Genomic DNA, 17,031 nt, shown 5'->3' on the forward strand with positions numbered 1-17,031 from the left:
AAAACACAAAATATCAATAAAAACTTTTAATACCATAGAGCACGTGTCATGGAAACAAATAATAAAAATTGAGGGACAATAATTTCTTTCGCACTAATTACTATTACTATTATTATTATTATTATTATTATTATTATTATTGAAACTAATAGTAACCATCTATATAAACAAAAATTTCCATCGTATAAAACTATAAAATCTCAAAATGTCTAATTGAGTACCTACCGGGGTAAGCCTATCACTTTTTAATTCAGCCTATCTTTTGTCCATAGGTCTAATATATCTCTGTACCAAATTTCGTCATATCGGTTCAGCAGTTAAACACAGACAGAAATTCATTTTTATATAGATAGTATATGTACCTATTATAATATATGTATTTAAGATGTAACAGATACAACAGACTTTTGGAATAACTTTTGATCAAATTAATAGTTTTTATTTATTTATATTTTTTTTTGTTCATTAAGTGACCCTAGCACTACATGTACATTAATTTTTGTTATTTTTGTTTTTTAATACTGAAAATAAAAAAATTTAAATTTAATTAAAAAAATTTTAGGATAAATTCAAAATAATAGCCTATTTATGAATCTGATTATAAGAACAATTTTGATGGTAAAAAGATTTATCAAGTCAAGTAGTTTATTTTTTAGAATTTTTTTTAAATTCAATATTTTTTTGGTTAAATTAATTTGGAACGTAATAACTTTTTTAAAAATATGTTTTTGAGTATTATTGCTGATAAGAGTTTATTTCTTAAATTATTTACTTATCATATAATATTAACAATTTTTCTCATTTGTTGAATTAGTATAATAATTTTTTTTTTAGTCGGGTCCATCGCTGTTACATCCTGTATAATATATAAAATACTAATTTCTACTAATACTATTTTAATCTGTAACAAATGGCAACAATAAATAAACAATAGAGGAATTTTCAATTTCCATCATCAATTTTAAATTCCATGTATATATAATATAGGTACCTACCTATATGAGCGCCTCTAAAAAAAAATTGAACTGGAAAACAAATTGAATTTTTCATGTGTTTGAAATTTGAATTTGAAACTAAATAAGATATTTGATCGAATAATAACAATTTTAGTTATCATAATCTTGTAATTTAAAAACATAGCTCGTAATAGTACTTGAAACTTTAAAAGTATACATAGGTACCTACTTATAAAGATTTATTACTAAATTTAAACACCCTAATGGCATTTTTAAATACAATTTTTTCGGGAAAAATTAATCTATTGTACCTACTGTATTAATATATCACTAATACCAAAATAAATTACTTTAATATGCGTAATGATAATAATAATATCATAATTTATAATTAGTAAATAGTAATGTAAGTTGAGGGTTAGGTAAAACGTGGCTTTAGTCATTTATTTTTGCACTTCGCTCTTAGCAACAAAATATTTTGATAAAAACATTAAATAACTTTTTTATATGAAATGTTTGTACTAAATGAATTGTGTTATGTTGAGTTTTTGATATTAATTTAAAATACCTACTAGATTGTTTTTGGATTTGGGAAGTTACAAATTAAATATGACTGCCGAGGGTGAAACCAAAGATCAAACATTTGCAATACCCCCAAATTCAATGGATAATGAAGACATTACATTCAATTTTTTTTGCGATATAGTTAAGCAATTAATTTTAAAACGTAATGATATCGGAGGTAAATTATATTATCATAATGCTTAAGAGGACGTTGCACCCGTAAGTATTGTCTCAGTCTTACACATGTACCTACGATGAGGTACGAAATAATAACATTTTCGTTCACCAGTACCAATAGTGAGCTGTGGACTGTTAATTTTAATATTAGAGTGATTTTTTCTATTATCAAACTTTTAGGAAATTAAATTATTAGTATCTCCTCAATCGATTTTTTCACGATATTTTTATTGTTAATAGAATTGTGAACATTTTCAAATATATATATTATACATACCTACTCATAATTCGCTTAAAAATAAAAATACCGTAAAAAACCAACCGAGAGAACACAGACAATATTCTCACCTAAAAATTTGATATAATAAAGTAATATCAATTATCAACACGTTATTTAAACTGGTGAACTAAAACGTTGCTATGTTAAACATAATTGTGTAAGAGACAGCACATGCGGGTACGGCGTTCTCCTAAATTAACGTTTTATATGTTTTTATTATAATTAAGAATAATATAATAATGTAATATAATTTGATATCATTAAAGGCGTAGATATGATACCTTAAAAAATGTAAACCATTCTAAAAGTTAAAAATCTCACATTATATGTATAGTTTAAGAATTTAAAACCGATTTAATTTTAAGCCGTTTTAACGTCATAATATAAACGTAGTAATATATCGGTTATTAGTTCAGCACTGTAAAAGTATTTACTAACGTAGTTATAAATGTAGGTACCTACTATGGTCTATAATTATATTAGTCATATTTTCAAGAAATTATTGTCTTAAATGTGACGATAAGCTTATCATCTTAAAATAAATACTCATATTTTAATTTATTAGTAGGTATACCTAACACTATAACTTAAATAAAAAAATGTTTAATGAGTTGGTTATTAGAACGTGTTTATGAAGTTGGGCAGGTACATTAATATTTTCTTTTGATCATTTTGTATGCCTCAAAATTTATACATATATTTTTATACAAATATCATATTTAAAGTACCTAATCGGCATAGGCGCCCGACAAGCTTGGGCATTTGCCCCCCCTGGCTTTTTCAAAATATTTTTTTTAATTGAATGTTTTAGGATAAATTACTATATACTATACAACAAATTTAAAGTATAAAATAAGTTGTGATATTATAAAATATAATATATTGAATACGAGTATAATAAAAAAGGTTATTATTTTAAAACACCTAGTAAAATTATAATATTTATCCTGAAATCCTAACAAATCCCTCCCTAGAAAAATTTCTGCGGGCGCCTATGCTAATCGGCTAATCACAAGTAATAAGTAATACCTATAATACCTAATTAATAAACTTAATTGTTTAGGTTTAAACTCAGTTTATTTGTATATATATATATATATATATATATAGGTTTTTAATGTTAAATAATTTCAACACAATTCCTATAATGCAGTGATGTACAATGTACCCGTGAATCGTGATTATTCAATGGTAGGGTAGGAGGCTAATCATATTTCAATATCAAAATTTGATATCCGTTATACCTTATACTAAGTCGTTATTACTATACTCCGTAACCGTAATAACTTTTACAAATAATTGATAGTACGCAAAATGTTTCTACAAACTCGATTTTAAAATTATATTATTATAGATGCTAGTGTATTAGCAAGCTGGTTGAAAGCGTTGGAACAAAATAATAATAAAATTGTACGAAATGAATATATAAAACTTATGACGCTGGCATTGCAATATACAGAACCAATATGTCCATTTAAAGACCCTCCTCCCAAAACAATTGATCCCTTGGAAAATGGAGTAAAATATGCGTAAATGAATCGTAAGGCGTATACTTTATATTCAAAATATGAAATGTCTATAGGTAATCGAAATGGCGAGGAAATTCTTAAAGAAAGAAAGCACTGCGACATGTATCGGAGATAACGAAAAAGATTTGAAGTTTACTTATCCGACAATTAGCACAGCGATGTCCAACGACAAATGCCAATATGCTTCATATCAAATTATACCGAACGTTGGAGTCCAGTGTTATTACGCTTTTTCGGACGAACCAATGTATAATTGGACTCAATCATCACAAATAATAGTCCCTAAAAATGGTCCACACGCCACGAACATTGATTGGGAAAGATCACTAGCGGGTATTCAATCCAAATTGTACAAAACGAGCACAGACAAAGTGCAATTTCCAGAAGACCAAAAAAATGCAACTGCTAAAGAGTAAGCCGTATTATATATTATATATATATAGGTGCGATTATGATCATTAATATTATGCAGTTTTAATTTATTATCAACAGTGAAGAAAGCGAAGACAAGTCATTAGTTTCTGGCAGTAGAGTATCTACGAAAAAGTAATTTTGCTATTTCGTTTAATAATGACCTGAATTATAATATAATAATAGGTATATTATTAAATACAATATATATATCAGTGGCGTGCAGAACATTTTTCAGACCTGCAGAGGCAAACTATACAATTTGACAACCACCCTACAACCATCAGGTTTTTCACTTAATAAAAAATTGTATACATCTATATGTTATTTAAAATGTAGATCAAATTAGTGCTCAGTTGGCCAGTTGCACACCTAGTAACCCACCCACCCACCCACCCGTACTTTCCCTTAGGCTGCAGTTGTCTCAAAAAATAGTTGTTTTCATCACGCCACTGATATATATTATTATATTAATATATTAATACATTATTATAATACAATATAATATTTTACATGTACCCTATATGTATCTAAGCCTACTTGATAAACCTACATTATTATAAGAACGTCATGCTTTTGGGCGAGTAGATTACACTGTGTTTGAGCGATTATTATATGCTATATAAAAGATAAAATTAAGTAAGTTGGTGCAAATATACATCAGGTAAGATTTAACTATTAGAGTACATAAAATGCAATATTAAAATGTCCAGGTGAAAAAATTGATAAACAAAATTAAATATAAAAAATAATACATTTATAAACAATTTTACAATATTAATAACATTTTAACTCGAATCGTGATTTTTAATTACATACAAATAAAAAAACCATCTATTCTTAATCATACCAGTGGGGTTCACAAACAGTACCTACCAATTTTGTCAAGATGAGAGGGAGAATTGATTAATAAAATATTGCACAAACGTATTACAGAATATAAAAAAAGTCGCCCAAACACATTGCAATTTTTACGAACTCGTCTAAACGCTAACCAGTAACCACCATTTTTTGAACTGAGACTTGAAAAAATCTCCAATTAGAATTAGATATCTAAAAATAAATGTTGCCTATTTCATTCTCACAAAATATCTCGTTTTTATAATATAATATTATGATTTGACCGCAAAATTGTTTTAAAAACACAAACATTATGTCAGTATATAACGCTCTTTTATCGACTATAAAATAATACCTACAATCTAAGTACATGAAATTATCTTTAAAAATGCTTTTATATTGGAAATATCGTTTATGCAAATCATTTTTATAATATATAGTACGTATGATATATTTCTTTATTTAAGCTGAACTTTAAAAATTAGCTTCGTTATTATAGGTGGCGTATTTAGATTTTAAGGATGTGAGGGGTGTTTCAGGCAGAACATAATGTTAAATTTGTTTACGTGATTAATTAATAATTATAATTATAATCCACGCTTATGGAAAATTATGTGCCCCCTTCACCATGAAAAATTCCTAAATATCCATATATTATAAGAAAATTATTATAATTAATTTTTAGTAGAAAGGTAGAAAGGTAGTAGTAGTAGGTAGGTAACCTAGTAAATTTTGTCGTATTGTGAAATGGCGGGCACCGTAGCAAATAAATTTTTTAACCCCAGATGAATATATAATGATAATTATTGTTAGGCCAGATAGTTTAAAAGAAAACGAGCAACATACTCCAGATCTTTGTAATGTTATGTACATAGAACAACAAAACCGAAATGTGACCGAAGTATTCGAATGGAATGATGCTAGCTTATTAACAGGAGATATAATACTTGGCGCAGAAATGTGTTCCGACCGCAAAGTTGATGCTCAATTTAAGACACAAATAGAACTCGACAAAGAAGCATTTAATGCTTACGACAAACTTTATCCCGGCGATTTCATGATTGGCGTAGATCAGTCGATTATCAACGACGTAATTCCAATCAAAACAAACGTTGTTACGGAAGCCGGCGATAAAAGTATAGCAAAATCTATATAGTATAATTATATCAAGAAATATTTATTATTCATACTTACTTTAAAAACTATATAAATGCATGCATTTGTATAAGCCTTCAGAAGGCGTCGAACACGTGTGTGTGTGGCCGCTTTAATACAAGCATTAATATGCTCATAACTCACTTTTTGTTTTAAATATAAACATAAATCAAATAGGACAAATAGGTAGTTACCTAGATTACATAGATTTTATTCTTGCATTTAAGCTTATTAATATAGCTATTTCAATTCACTCTAATATTAATCTAATAATATAAAAATGGTTCTGCTCGACTTCAAGTTTGTAACTGCAGCATTCAGAGATTCGAAATCCACCGGTCGACATTTTTATAAAAGTAGAACAATTATTCTAATAGCTAATATTGTTTATTGAGTATTGTATTAAGAATAATTTTATATTTTCGTCATAACAATAATAACGAGTTTTGTATTTTGAAAACCTAAAAATCATGATTGCCAAGTGCCCAGTATTTATTCTGAAAAAATGACTCGTGAATTTCGTTTTTAGGGCCTAGCTACCAAGCCCTATATAGCCCTTGTGAGTCTTGTAATGCCTAGTTATCATCAGCTATATACATTTACGATATACGTTAAGTGTGATACTGTGTTGCAGTGGCATAGCCAGTATATTATTATAAGTCTCGCAAAAAAATAAAATATTTCTTTTAAATACACTTTTTGTACCTAAAATAATGTTTGTAACAAATTAAGCAACAATTAATTATATAAGCGTATGAACATTTTTTTTATTGATTATGACTCCAATATTTTAACTACATCCTTTTTGGGGCGTGATAGTATAGTTATGTGATTGTAAAAGGTAGGCTCCGGGGCTCGTATCATCAAAGTACCACACTACGGATTTATTAACCGAGAGCTGAGTGATTAATTTACAATTAAGAGGACGTGATAGCCCCCGCATATTATGCTGTCTCCGTCTTAAAAGTGCGTAATGCAAACTTTGCGCTCAGCAGATCGCGTGTAGTTCCCTTAGTTTAAAAATTTGAATGAATTGACCTCTTATAAAATTTAAAAGTAAAAGTATTATTTAGACGACCACATGAGATTTTTACTATATTTTAATTTTGAAGCGAGCTATTAGTATTTTAAAGTTATAAATGTTTTGTACATCTTAATACATCACATTTAATTATAACGTGGTCTGCTGAACGTAAAATTTTCTATGTAGTTACACACTTGTAAGACGAAGACAATACGGGTAAAACGTTCTATTAATCAAGATAATATAAGGAACAATTTTTGTAAATAATTAAATTAAAAAACATACTTTTTAAATTTTTTACTAAAAAAATTTAATTTAATTTAAAAAATGAAATAATTGTAGCTCTTATCCCTGTGAGTCTTAATACAAAACCATAATATTTTGATATCTCCATTCCTTTGCGAGATCGCAATGAGTAAATACACGCGGGACACCTGTATGGCTGTATAATATAACTATCGTGCGTTTTATACGCACTTAAACATTACATTTTTTTATTTCAGTATACTATGTAGGTAGGTACAAAAATAAAAATAAATACACATTGAGTACAAAATAAATTAATAAAAATAAAAATATAATTTGTATAAACACCTCAACAAAATCAAAATTACATAATTGACCTACTTCTGGCTGAAAACTTTCATAGTTTATTTCTAAAATTATGAACTCTTTCACGTTACTTAAATAAACACATAAAATACGTATGTTGTTTATCACCTCGCACGATTTTTGTTAATATTGTTATTTTTTACTCAGCTACGTCTAACATTCTTGATAATTACTATATTAGATATTAGTTGATTGGTTCAAACTGCTTAATCATCTTTGACTATTGTATTGTATAATATATAACAGAATAAATAGATATCTACCTATCATTTCATCAATTAGGTGCGTCCATAATTCATCATAATTCATGTTATAAAAGATTAAGCAAAACAAATTTACCAGTATAATATATGAATAAAAAATAAGTTAAAGATGCTGACGTCTTATTTGTTGTTTGTCATTAATAGTTATATCCCGGATCCACACAAGGGGGGGGGGTCAGAAGAGCCCGTGGTCTGGGGCCCGGACTTTCGAGGGGCCTGACGTTGATGCAAATGATTACTTCATTATCTATTAGAAAAATATTTCAAAATTAATTGTTATTTAAAAGAGGCCCATGGATTTAGTTTAGTATCAGGGCCAAAAATATGACGAGGAGACGTGGGCATATATCGTATAATATAATGTGTAGCAAAATAAGTGACAATACACATCGCAATTACAATAATGTGACAACGGTTTCAGAAGCGATCGAAGACGAAGAACAACAACAAAAGCATCAGCCATTGGCTCATGACGGCGGCGGTGGTTGCGGCGGTGCGAGGAAAAAGCAACGCGAGTGTCCGCGGCCGAAATTGTGCACGATACGGCAGAGCGCAGGCCACGAGAGCGTCAAATCGCCGGCCGAAGAACGTAGTCGGACCGTTGTCGAGAAGTCACCGTTGGACCATCATCGTCAACGGATTTCCGAACTGACGCTCAAACTGGCCGCGCTGAATTCCCCCGTCGACGGCCGCACCGGCAGCAACAACACGATGAGCCGCGACACGTTCGACGAACCGCCGGCGAGACGCTCGGCCGCGATGGACGACTATCGCGTCACGTCGTCGTCGTCCGGACGTCGTGGTCGGGGCGGCGACGACGACTGCGGCCGCGGTGGTGCTGGCGCGAGACCGGCGCGGACCACCGATTCGCGCGCCGAACGGCAGTTGGACAGCAGCGACTTGCTGCTCAAAAGGTCGGAACTCCGGAGCATGCTCGACTTCACCAGCGAGTGTTTCGAGGAGGTGAGCTCAATGCTACGGAGCCCGCGCAACGACCCAAAGAGCACGATAAGCCTGGCTCAGTTGTACGGAAGATCAGCGAATAGTCATGACGACGTCGCGTAAACCCGTGCAACCTAACCTCTCTTTATCTACCTACCATGTTTATATTTCGTCAGAATAAAAGACACGGATGGGTGGCCGTCACATTTATTATTTTTAAAATATTTAGGTATACATTTTATAATTTGTTGGATAACGCTATCCAGTCATACTAAGGTATAGGTAACTCTTTATAATTTATAATCAATTATTAAACTATCATTTAATTACTAGTGTTTTTATTAGAGTATAAAAATTATTATTATTATAAGTGACTACACTACAGTACCTACATAAACTGTCTTGTTCATGACAGTCTTTCATTTTGCTTGTTGATTAATGTGCTGCTATTAAGTACATAATAAATTTGTATCTCATTAGACCATTAGACCTACCTATTCTTCAAAATCATAATAAATCATATACATAGGTATAATAAATATAATATAAATTATAATATAATAAATCTGTTGGTAGATTATAACTATTAATATTTTAAATTTATCTACTAAACAAACACTTAAAAATGTTTTTTAAATGTTGTGACGAATATGTTATATAGTATAATTAACAGTTATCCTGTTGATTATTTTTGAATAAGCGATTAATTTATTTTACGAATACAGTTTTATAATTTTTGGAATACAAATATTACTTTCAAAGATATTTTAAAAACAATTGAATACTGAGAAAACTACTTAACCGATTTGGCTGAAATTTTTTACTACTATACCCGACGCTATGCTGAAGATTTTAGTACCACTTTTTTTAGTAAAAAAAAAAGTATAAAGTTCATAAAAAATTAAAAACAATTATACCTATATTGTATACATATTATATTGTGCGGCACGGCGACCCGCGGATTTACATCTATACTAAAATTATTATAAAATTGTAAGGGTTTTTTTACGACCTTGATAACCGGAAAACTACTGAACCAATTTTGTACATACACTGTGCGGCACGGTAAACCTTACCAATGATCCCTAAAGGTACTCCAGCTGATGTCGTTAATGCTTGCTTAAAATCTTCCTCTATATGGAACAGTGTTGAAATTTGAAAAATGTTATTTGCGAACAAGCATGAGAGTTTATTTATGCGGAGGGGACGATATTTTTCATCACAGTTGTTGAAAATTGGAAATGGAACTTTAGAAAATGAAAATGGTTATATTCTGTCAATCACACGATTGGACGGGTGGTCAATAACGTGGAAGAGTTGATTTATACAGTTTATCTTGACATTTTTAATCTGTCCAATAAATCTTATCAGAGGTTATGTGAAAGAGCTATTATCTCTCCGAGAAATGTAACAGCAGGAGAAATCAATGATATCATCCTTCTAAAATTCGATGGAAACTCACGTGAATATCTATTGATACAGTTACATCAACAGATGATGCTATTCATTATCCACAAGAATTCTCTTTCTCCTTCGAGATTTCCTCCTCATAAGCTAAAATTAAAAATTGGCGCTCCAATTACATTATTAAGTAATCTTTAATCACCGAACTTATGTAACGGTACAAGATTACAAATAAAATCGTTTCGAAATAATATTATAGAAGCCGTAATTCTTACAGGGCCAGCAAAAGGAGAAATTGCATTTATTCCAAGAATTTCCATGATTCTCTCTGAACTGCCGTTTTCTTTCAAACGGCTTCAATTCCTGGTTAAAGTTTCTTTTGCGATTACGGTAAACAAAGCTCAAGCTCAAACATTCAAGTACGTTGACGTAGATCTTCGTACAGAGTGCTTTTCACATGGATAATTTTCTCGATTACTGGGGACCCGAATCATCTTATGATTTTAATTTCAACAGGAGATAAAACAAAAAACGCCATATACTCAGAAGTCATATAAAATTCTTTATCAACCATAAATTACACAGAATTTCTTTTTTATCTGTATTTATTTTTACTAAAAATATATTTATCATTTATACCGCTAAAAAAATTTCAATCCGTTTTCATTAACCGTTTTTTATATTTACTTGCCGATCAGATTAAACAATAATATTTAAATAAAAAATTTTACATATCATGACCCGAAGGTAAAATCAACAATCAATCACAAGCGAAGTCGTGACGGGTCGGCTAATTAAATATAAATAAGTCAATAATTATTAAATATTTAAAATTTGTTCGTAGAATTTTTCCTTATTTGATGGTCGTTGTGTAGTGAATATTTTAAGATAAGAAGTCACTTGTGATTTCTAATACATTTCAATCATAATTACCTTTTTAGGTTGTTTCGCAATTTTACTGTACATACAAACTAAATCTACAATACATTTCACAAAAAAAAAAAAAAAATTAAAATTAAAATGGGCAATTATTACTCTGATAAATAAAAAGACAAACAATTTATATTTTTTTTTTTTTTATTACAGAATCATCCTCATATAATAATAATTTAAAAAGATAATCTGTTGATGATAATATAATATGTTCATTTATATTTTAGGCCATCTAAAAAAAATTCATACGCATTCCTTGTGGAAACTGAATTACAAATTTCTGATATTGAAATTTAAGCTTATCAAGACGTAAAATTATTTAAGATTACTTACTAGGTAAGGTATAACCTTATTGATTATGTTAGAATGTCCTTAAATTATGTATGTTAATATGAAATATAGATATGCAACTTTTATAAAATATACATTAGTATTGAAAATCGTATTATAGAGTATAATATTATCTATGCCTATGAATAATAATTATGATTATGTAGTTCGTTTACTCGTCGTCTGGTTTATTAAATATTAGTCAAGTTTAATTCGTAATTTGCACTTTAAATTCTAATAGCATACCGCATACGTGTATGGTTAAATAGCTGTAGAAACATAAAAATGCCAAGACTCGAATAGTTACGAACAAATAAAAATATTTGAGCCACGATTTAGGCATGGCTATGGCAAGGGCCGCTCTAGCTTCTGCTTATAAGGTCGGCTCTTATATCACCATACAAGTAAATACCAGAATACCGTAATAATATCGATACCTAATAGGCAATCTAAAAATCTGAAAACCGTAAAATAGTATACCAAAAAAGCAAAAACCCTACCTAGCTCACAAGAGATCACTTGTAAAGGAACTCAGGGTTTACTTAATTTATAATCTATAATTTCTTAAAAAAAAAAACTAACTAGGAATATTAACAAAAACTTATATATAATTTAATTTGTTATAATAATTGTGTTATTTTCGTTAATTACTTTAAACATAAGAAATAAATAATAGAAAATATAATATAATTTTTAATTTGGTAAAAAAACGTTTTAGTTATATTATTTGCTTGACTTGAAATAGGCATTTAGTTTAGCACCTAGTACTTGGGCATTTGATTAATTGAGAATACATCTAGTTAAATATCTAAATAAACAGTAAAATTACATAAAAATTAAATTCTTTGACAATTTGCATATGCATTTAGTAAAATGCCTGATTTGAATATATGATAACAAAATATGCATATATATCAATATATGTATTTAATTAGATACCTACAATAGCTGTTATTAACGTATTACTGTATAGATAAATCATTACAATTCACAAACGTATAACAGACGTATGAATAATTTCGTCATAAAAAATAAAGTTTTTAATTGTGTATATAGAATATAGATGTATCATATACCTATATCCATTGTATGTAACGGTGAAAAGTTTTAAGTCCTTATGAATAATTTTTTAGAATTAAAAATGTACATCAAAATAACTAAAATATAACTATTATTTCATTAAAATTTGAGTTTGAATGTTCAAATGTCTACATAAAAAAAATACGCATATTATATGACGCATATAGAAAAAAAGGATTGATTAGTAATTAGTAATTAGTTTAAGTTTTTCAATAATATTACAATTTAACTATTATTTCCTATATACTCCCCTTCCCGGCCATCCCTATCGGCACATTGCTGTATAATATACGAGTTTTCCATTGTCCGAATCAGTGTTGCTGCAGAGGTAGCCGAGGTAGGTCATTAAATGTCAATCCTTTGAATAAATCTGTTATTTTTGGCAATCCTCATACTATAAGCTATACTGGTATATTTTACATCTTACCCTAATTAAAAACATTATTGTTATTACATACCTATGACTTTTGTAGGTATCAAATAATGCACACCAGTGGCGGATCCAGGATTTAATGTGGGGGGGGGGGGCCCATAGTATATAAACACTACGGACAACAGCATTAAATACGAATTACACACGAGTGACACGACGACTGTAAAATTACAAACATTTTAAAACGATAATAGCAATATAGAAATGGATAGGTAAGTGAGAATCGTGTGACAAATAAAATAAGATAAGATAGCGATGGCCAGTAGGAACGTTACATGGCAAAAATAGCCGGTCTGCCGTCTGCGTTAAGGCGCATAATAAAAGTAATAGTAATATGTTTGGGAAAATTTCTTATATAATGATAATATAATAATAATATAAATATATAATGATAATATTTCTTAAATTATAATATAATGTGTTTGAGTGAAACAATATAAAAGATAAAATTATAAAAATGAATTATAAAAAATAATAAAACCTAACTTATGCCAATGGGGGGGGGCCCTCCGGGCCCCCCCTTAAATCCGCCACTGATGCACACGGCAAATTTATTTTATCATTGTGTTGACTATACCTCCATCATAGTCCATAGTCCCTATGTCACTTACGTGGTACGGAAAATAACCATATGGAATGGAATAATTCATATCATCAGTGACTAACAATAATTTCAATGTTTACATATCTGGTCATGTCTTAAAAATGTACTTTCATCTGAAACATGTTACCTATTTTCAGAAAAATATTCAGCATTATTCAACTTTTCTTGCGTCCAATGACAAAGATGTAAACGAATTTCTTTATTTCCCGGTCAAAGTTCGTATTGACTTAAAGTTCGATGACTTGAATATTTTATTTATTGACATAACCTATAATTCCAGCTTTTCGAGCACAGTTACGCTAAGATAGTTTGTGCTGTTGAACCAGCCAAAATATTAATTAATCTACCTACCATTCATCTATTATACTCATTCAAAGCATTGTTGGCCGTTGGGTGTAGCAATGAATGTATTGATTTTACGATGACGTGTTTGTTTTTCATCCGTCACTACTTTTTAAGCTTATAAAATGTTTTCAACCTTTAACATTGTTGTTTCTATAGTAGCTCATCTGATCTAGTTTAGGCTGTTTGTTGGATCACTGAGATCAAAATAAAGTAGTTGTAATTCAAAAATTAATAACTAAGGAACTTAAATTTTTCACTAAATATTTATATTAAATTAATAATTCCTATAAATGATTTTAATTTGGCGCTACTTTATAGCTATAAAATATAATCAATAGATATTTGAAATGTCCAGTTTTTTTTTTTTCTACAACGTGGAAATAAGTTAAAATGCTTAAAAATATAATACAAGGTTCCTCATAAGTTATTCTTAGGGAAATTAAATAATATTGTAAGTACATAAGCATAAACCATTATTTTTTAAAGTTCATTTTTTCTACAAGATCCGTCAATTCACGCAAATTTCTAAATAATGTTGTAGGTAGTTAAAAATGCATAACAATTTTGATTTTAAAATCTAAGGTTTGAAATAGATATCTACCAGATTCTTCATAAGTTTTTAGTATACTTACTAGAAGCTTTAAAAAAAAATATCGACAAAAATCACATAATAGGCACACTTTTTTTGAAGTGATTGCAGTTCAAATGTTTACGATTTGGATATTGGATTTTCACATATAAATACTGATTTCTCCTCAAGCGATGTAAGTTACATTATTGTCATTTGAAAAAATATTAACCGTAGAAACTTGAAATATTTTACTATCACTATTAGATAATAATTTTGTGTACAGAAAGAAATTTAAAAAATATTTAGATTAAGCATAAATGCATAGTCATAATACCCATATGATGACCTTTTTTGTTGATGTACAAATGGGCTTTATTATGCTAATAGGTTAGGTTACCTATGTAAGTAATTTATAACCTTATAAATGTGAAACATTAAGGAAATTAATAAAACGTACAACATTCTATACATACTATTGTTATACTTTGACAATATAAGAGTATATGATTAAATTATATCGACGATGGGGCTATGGTGAGTAGACGAGTAGTGACAAATGCCTTAGTGAGTCAGTGTATTATATACACTAAAGTAGTAAAGTGAGTAATTGAGAGTAATTAATATTAAATGATTTGAATGTAATTATCACAGTTAAGTTATAAGTTATAACAATACAATCAAAACATGAAAATCTATAGGTTCATAATGTATACAGTATACAGCACTATCATATGATTTTTATTTGCATTAGCGGAACATTTTAGTGACTAAAAAGCGTACCTACATCAAAATAGATCAACAAACATCAATCAATATTAATTATTGCGCCTAATAAACATACATATATTTTATAATCTATTAAGTATGAATCATTATAAATTTATAAACCTAGAACGTTATCGATTATTTTAGCAAACAAATTTGGTGGTTATATTACAAAATTGACATTGTTAATTTATTTATTTTATTTTATTTTGTCAATATTTGTTAGTAGTTACAACAGTGAATATACTGGTTATATTGGTGTTTTATTAGATATAGTTTCTATGATTAAATGTTCCAAAATGTATATAAATATGAGTATATATTATACAGACTAGGTACAGACTAGTGACAACAGAGTATAAAATATTATAAGAGGTTATTTACTTGTAACTACCACACCCAACTAAAAACATTCTCCGTTCTAATAACAATGTATCGTTAATTAATGGTTCATTAATAGCTTAAAGCCAATGTTAAAATAATGTCATATGTAAAAATAATTTTACATAGTTGGGTACTAAGAATAAAATCGTTAAAACAAATTCAATTTGTATTAATATTCACTGCTTTAAGAGGACGCTACACCCGCATTTGTTGTCTCCGTCTTACAAGTGCGTAACATTGCAAAAACTGTTTTGCGCGGGAAAGAACCGAGAATGATACAATTATAACCAAGAAACTAAATTTTCACCACATAAAAAGGAGAATTTTGTCTGTGCAATATCGTTTTTATTTTTTCGATATCAGAACTACAAAAAAAGTTATTCATGCTTAAAAAACACAAAATTAATATATTATAAAACAATAAGAGTTTTTTTTGTATAAGTGATATCGAAAAAATAAAAACGATATTGCACAGACTAAATTCTCCTTTTTATGTGGTGAAAATTTCGTTTCTAAGTTATAATTGTAGCTTTCCCGCGCGAAACAGTTTTTGCAATGTTATACGTACTTGTGAGACGGAGACAACACATGCGGGTGTAGCATCCTCTTAAGCTTGTACCAACATTAAAATTATAAGTTATAAGTTTATAACTAATAATGAAGACAATTTTTTATACATCTACGGACTCTTATTTCTTATGAATGTGTGATTTCATGTTTGTAGTCGCTGAATTGGATATAATATGTTGAATTTGATCTTAATGATAAATCATTCTATGCAAAAAATTATAAGCTATTTTTTAATTTTCTGTTTACCTACCTATACGTGATTACAGCGTGTTTGTGTACGTTAAGTAAGATATTTTTGTCCAAAACGTCGTACAAATTATATAATTATTATTTGATAAATATTATTCAATTTTTATTGTTATTACTTATTAACTTACAAGTCAACGGTGTGAATAGGTTCGTGGTATAAATAGCTTAACATTAGTCTAAATATTTTAAATGTTTCATCGTGTATAGAAAATATTTAATAATAATATACCAAATGTTAAAAAGTATCAAGTTCTTGTGGTTAATGTTTTTTTTTTAATTACAATAAAATAGCTATAATTGCTAGAGGATCTAAGTTCTTATTTTTTTTTTTTTTTAAACAAAAGTTCGTATTAAAATTCCAATCTATTTGATTTGAAAAAAAAAATTTTATCAAAAAAAAAAAAATAATAATAATAATAAGTTGGCCATTTCAATTGCTATTCAACACAAAAATTAACAAAATATTTTTTAAATATATCATGTCTGGAAAATTCTACTATAAATACCTACTATTTAATAAATGTTTCAAGCACACTTCTATTATTTATTTTAGAATTGCAAAAAAAAAACTGTTATTGCGTTTATCAATAGGAAGATTAAAGAGTTTTAT

At 28.8% G+C, this 17,031-nt stretch overlaps 1 protein-coding gene and 1 pseudogene across 1 annotated transcript; both read left to right on the plus strand.

The window, feature by feature from the left end:
- The first annotated feature begins 1,565 nt into the window (after positions 1-1,565).
- On the plus strand, positions 1,566-8,876 carry LOC107167888 (uncharacterized; annotated as a pseudogene).
- A 955-nt stretch (positions 8,877-9,831) lies between these two features.
- On the plus strand, positions 9,832-11,387 carry LOC149062461 (uncharacterized). The gene is made up of 4 exons (XM_089215337.1): positions 9,832-9,900; positions 10,125-10,344; positions 10,417-10,576; positions 11,318-11,387. The coding sequence occupies exons 1-4, from the start codon at positions 9,832-9,834 to the stop codon at positions 11,385-11,387; spliced, it is 519 nt and encodes a 172-aa protein (XP_089071463.1).
- Positions 11,388-17,031: the final 5,644 nt, after the last annotated feature.

This window comes from Diuraphis noxia, unplaced genomic scaffold (assembly GCF_037042655.1).
Source record: "Diuraphis noxia isolate RWA-SAM2 unplaced genomic scaffold, SU_Dnox_SAM2 contig0001, whole genome shotgun sequence".
NCBI lineage: Eukaryota > Metazoa > Arthropoda > Insecta > Hemiptera > Aphididae > Diuraphis > Diuraphis noxia.

Coding starts and splice junctions, on each gene's coding strand:
- LOC149062461 (XM_089215337.1), top strand. CDS start 9,832: ATGATCCCTAAAGGTACTCCAGCTGATGTCGTTAATGCTTGCTTAAAA. Junction 9,901..10,124: donor CTTCCTCTATATGGAACAGT/GTTGAAATTTGA, acceptor AAATCTTATCAG/AGGTTATGTGAAAGAGCTAT. Junction 10,345..10,416: donor CGCTCCAATTACATTATTAA/GTAATCTTTAAT, acceptor ATAATATTATAG/AAGCCGTAATTCTTACAGGG.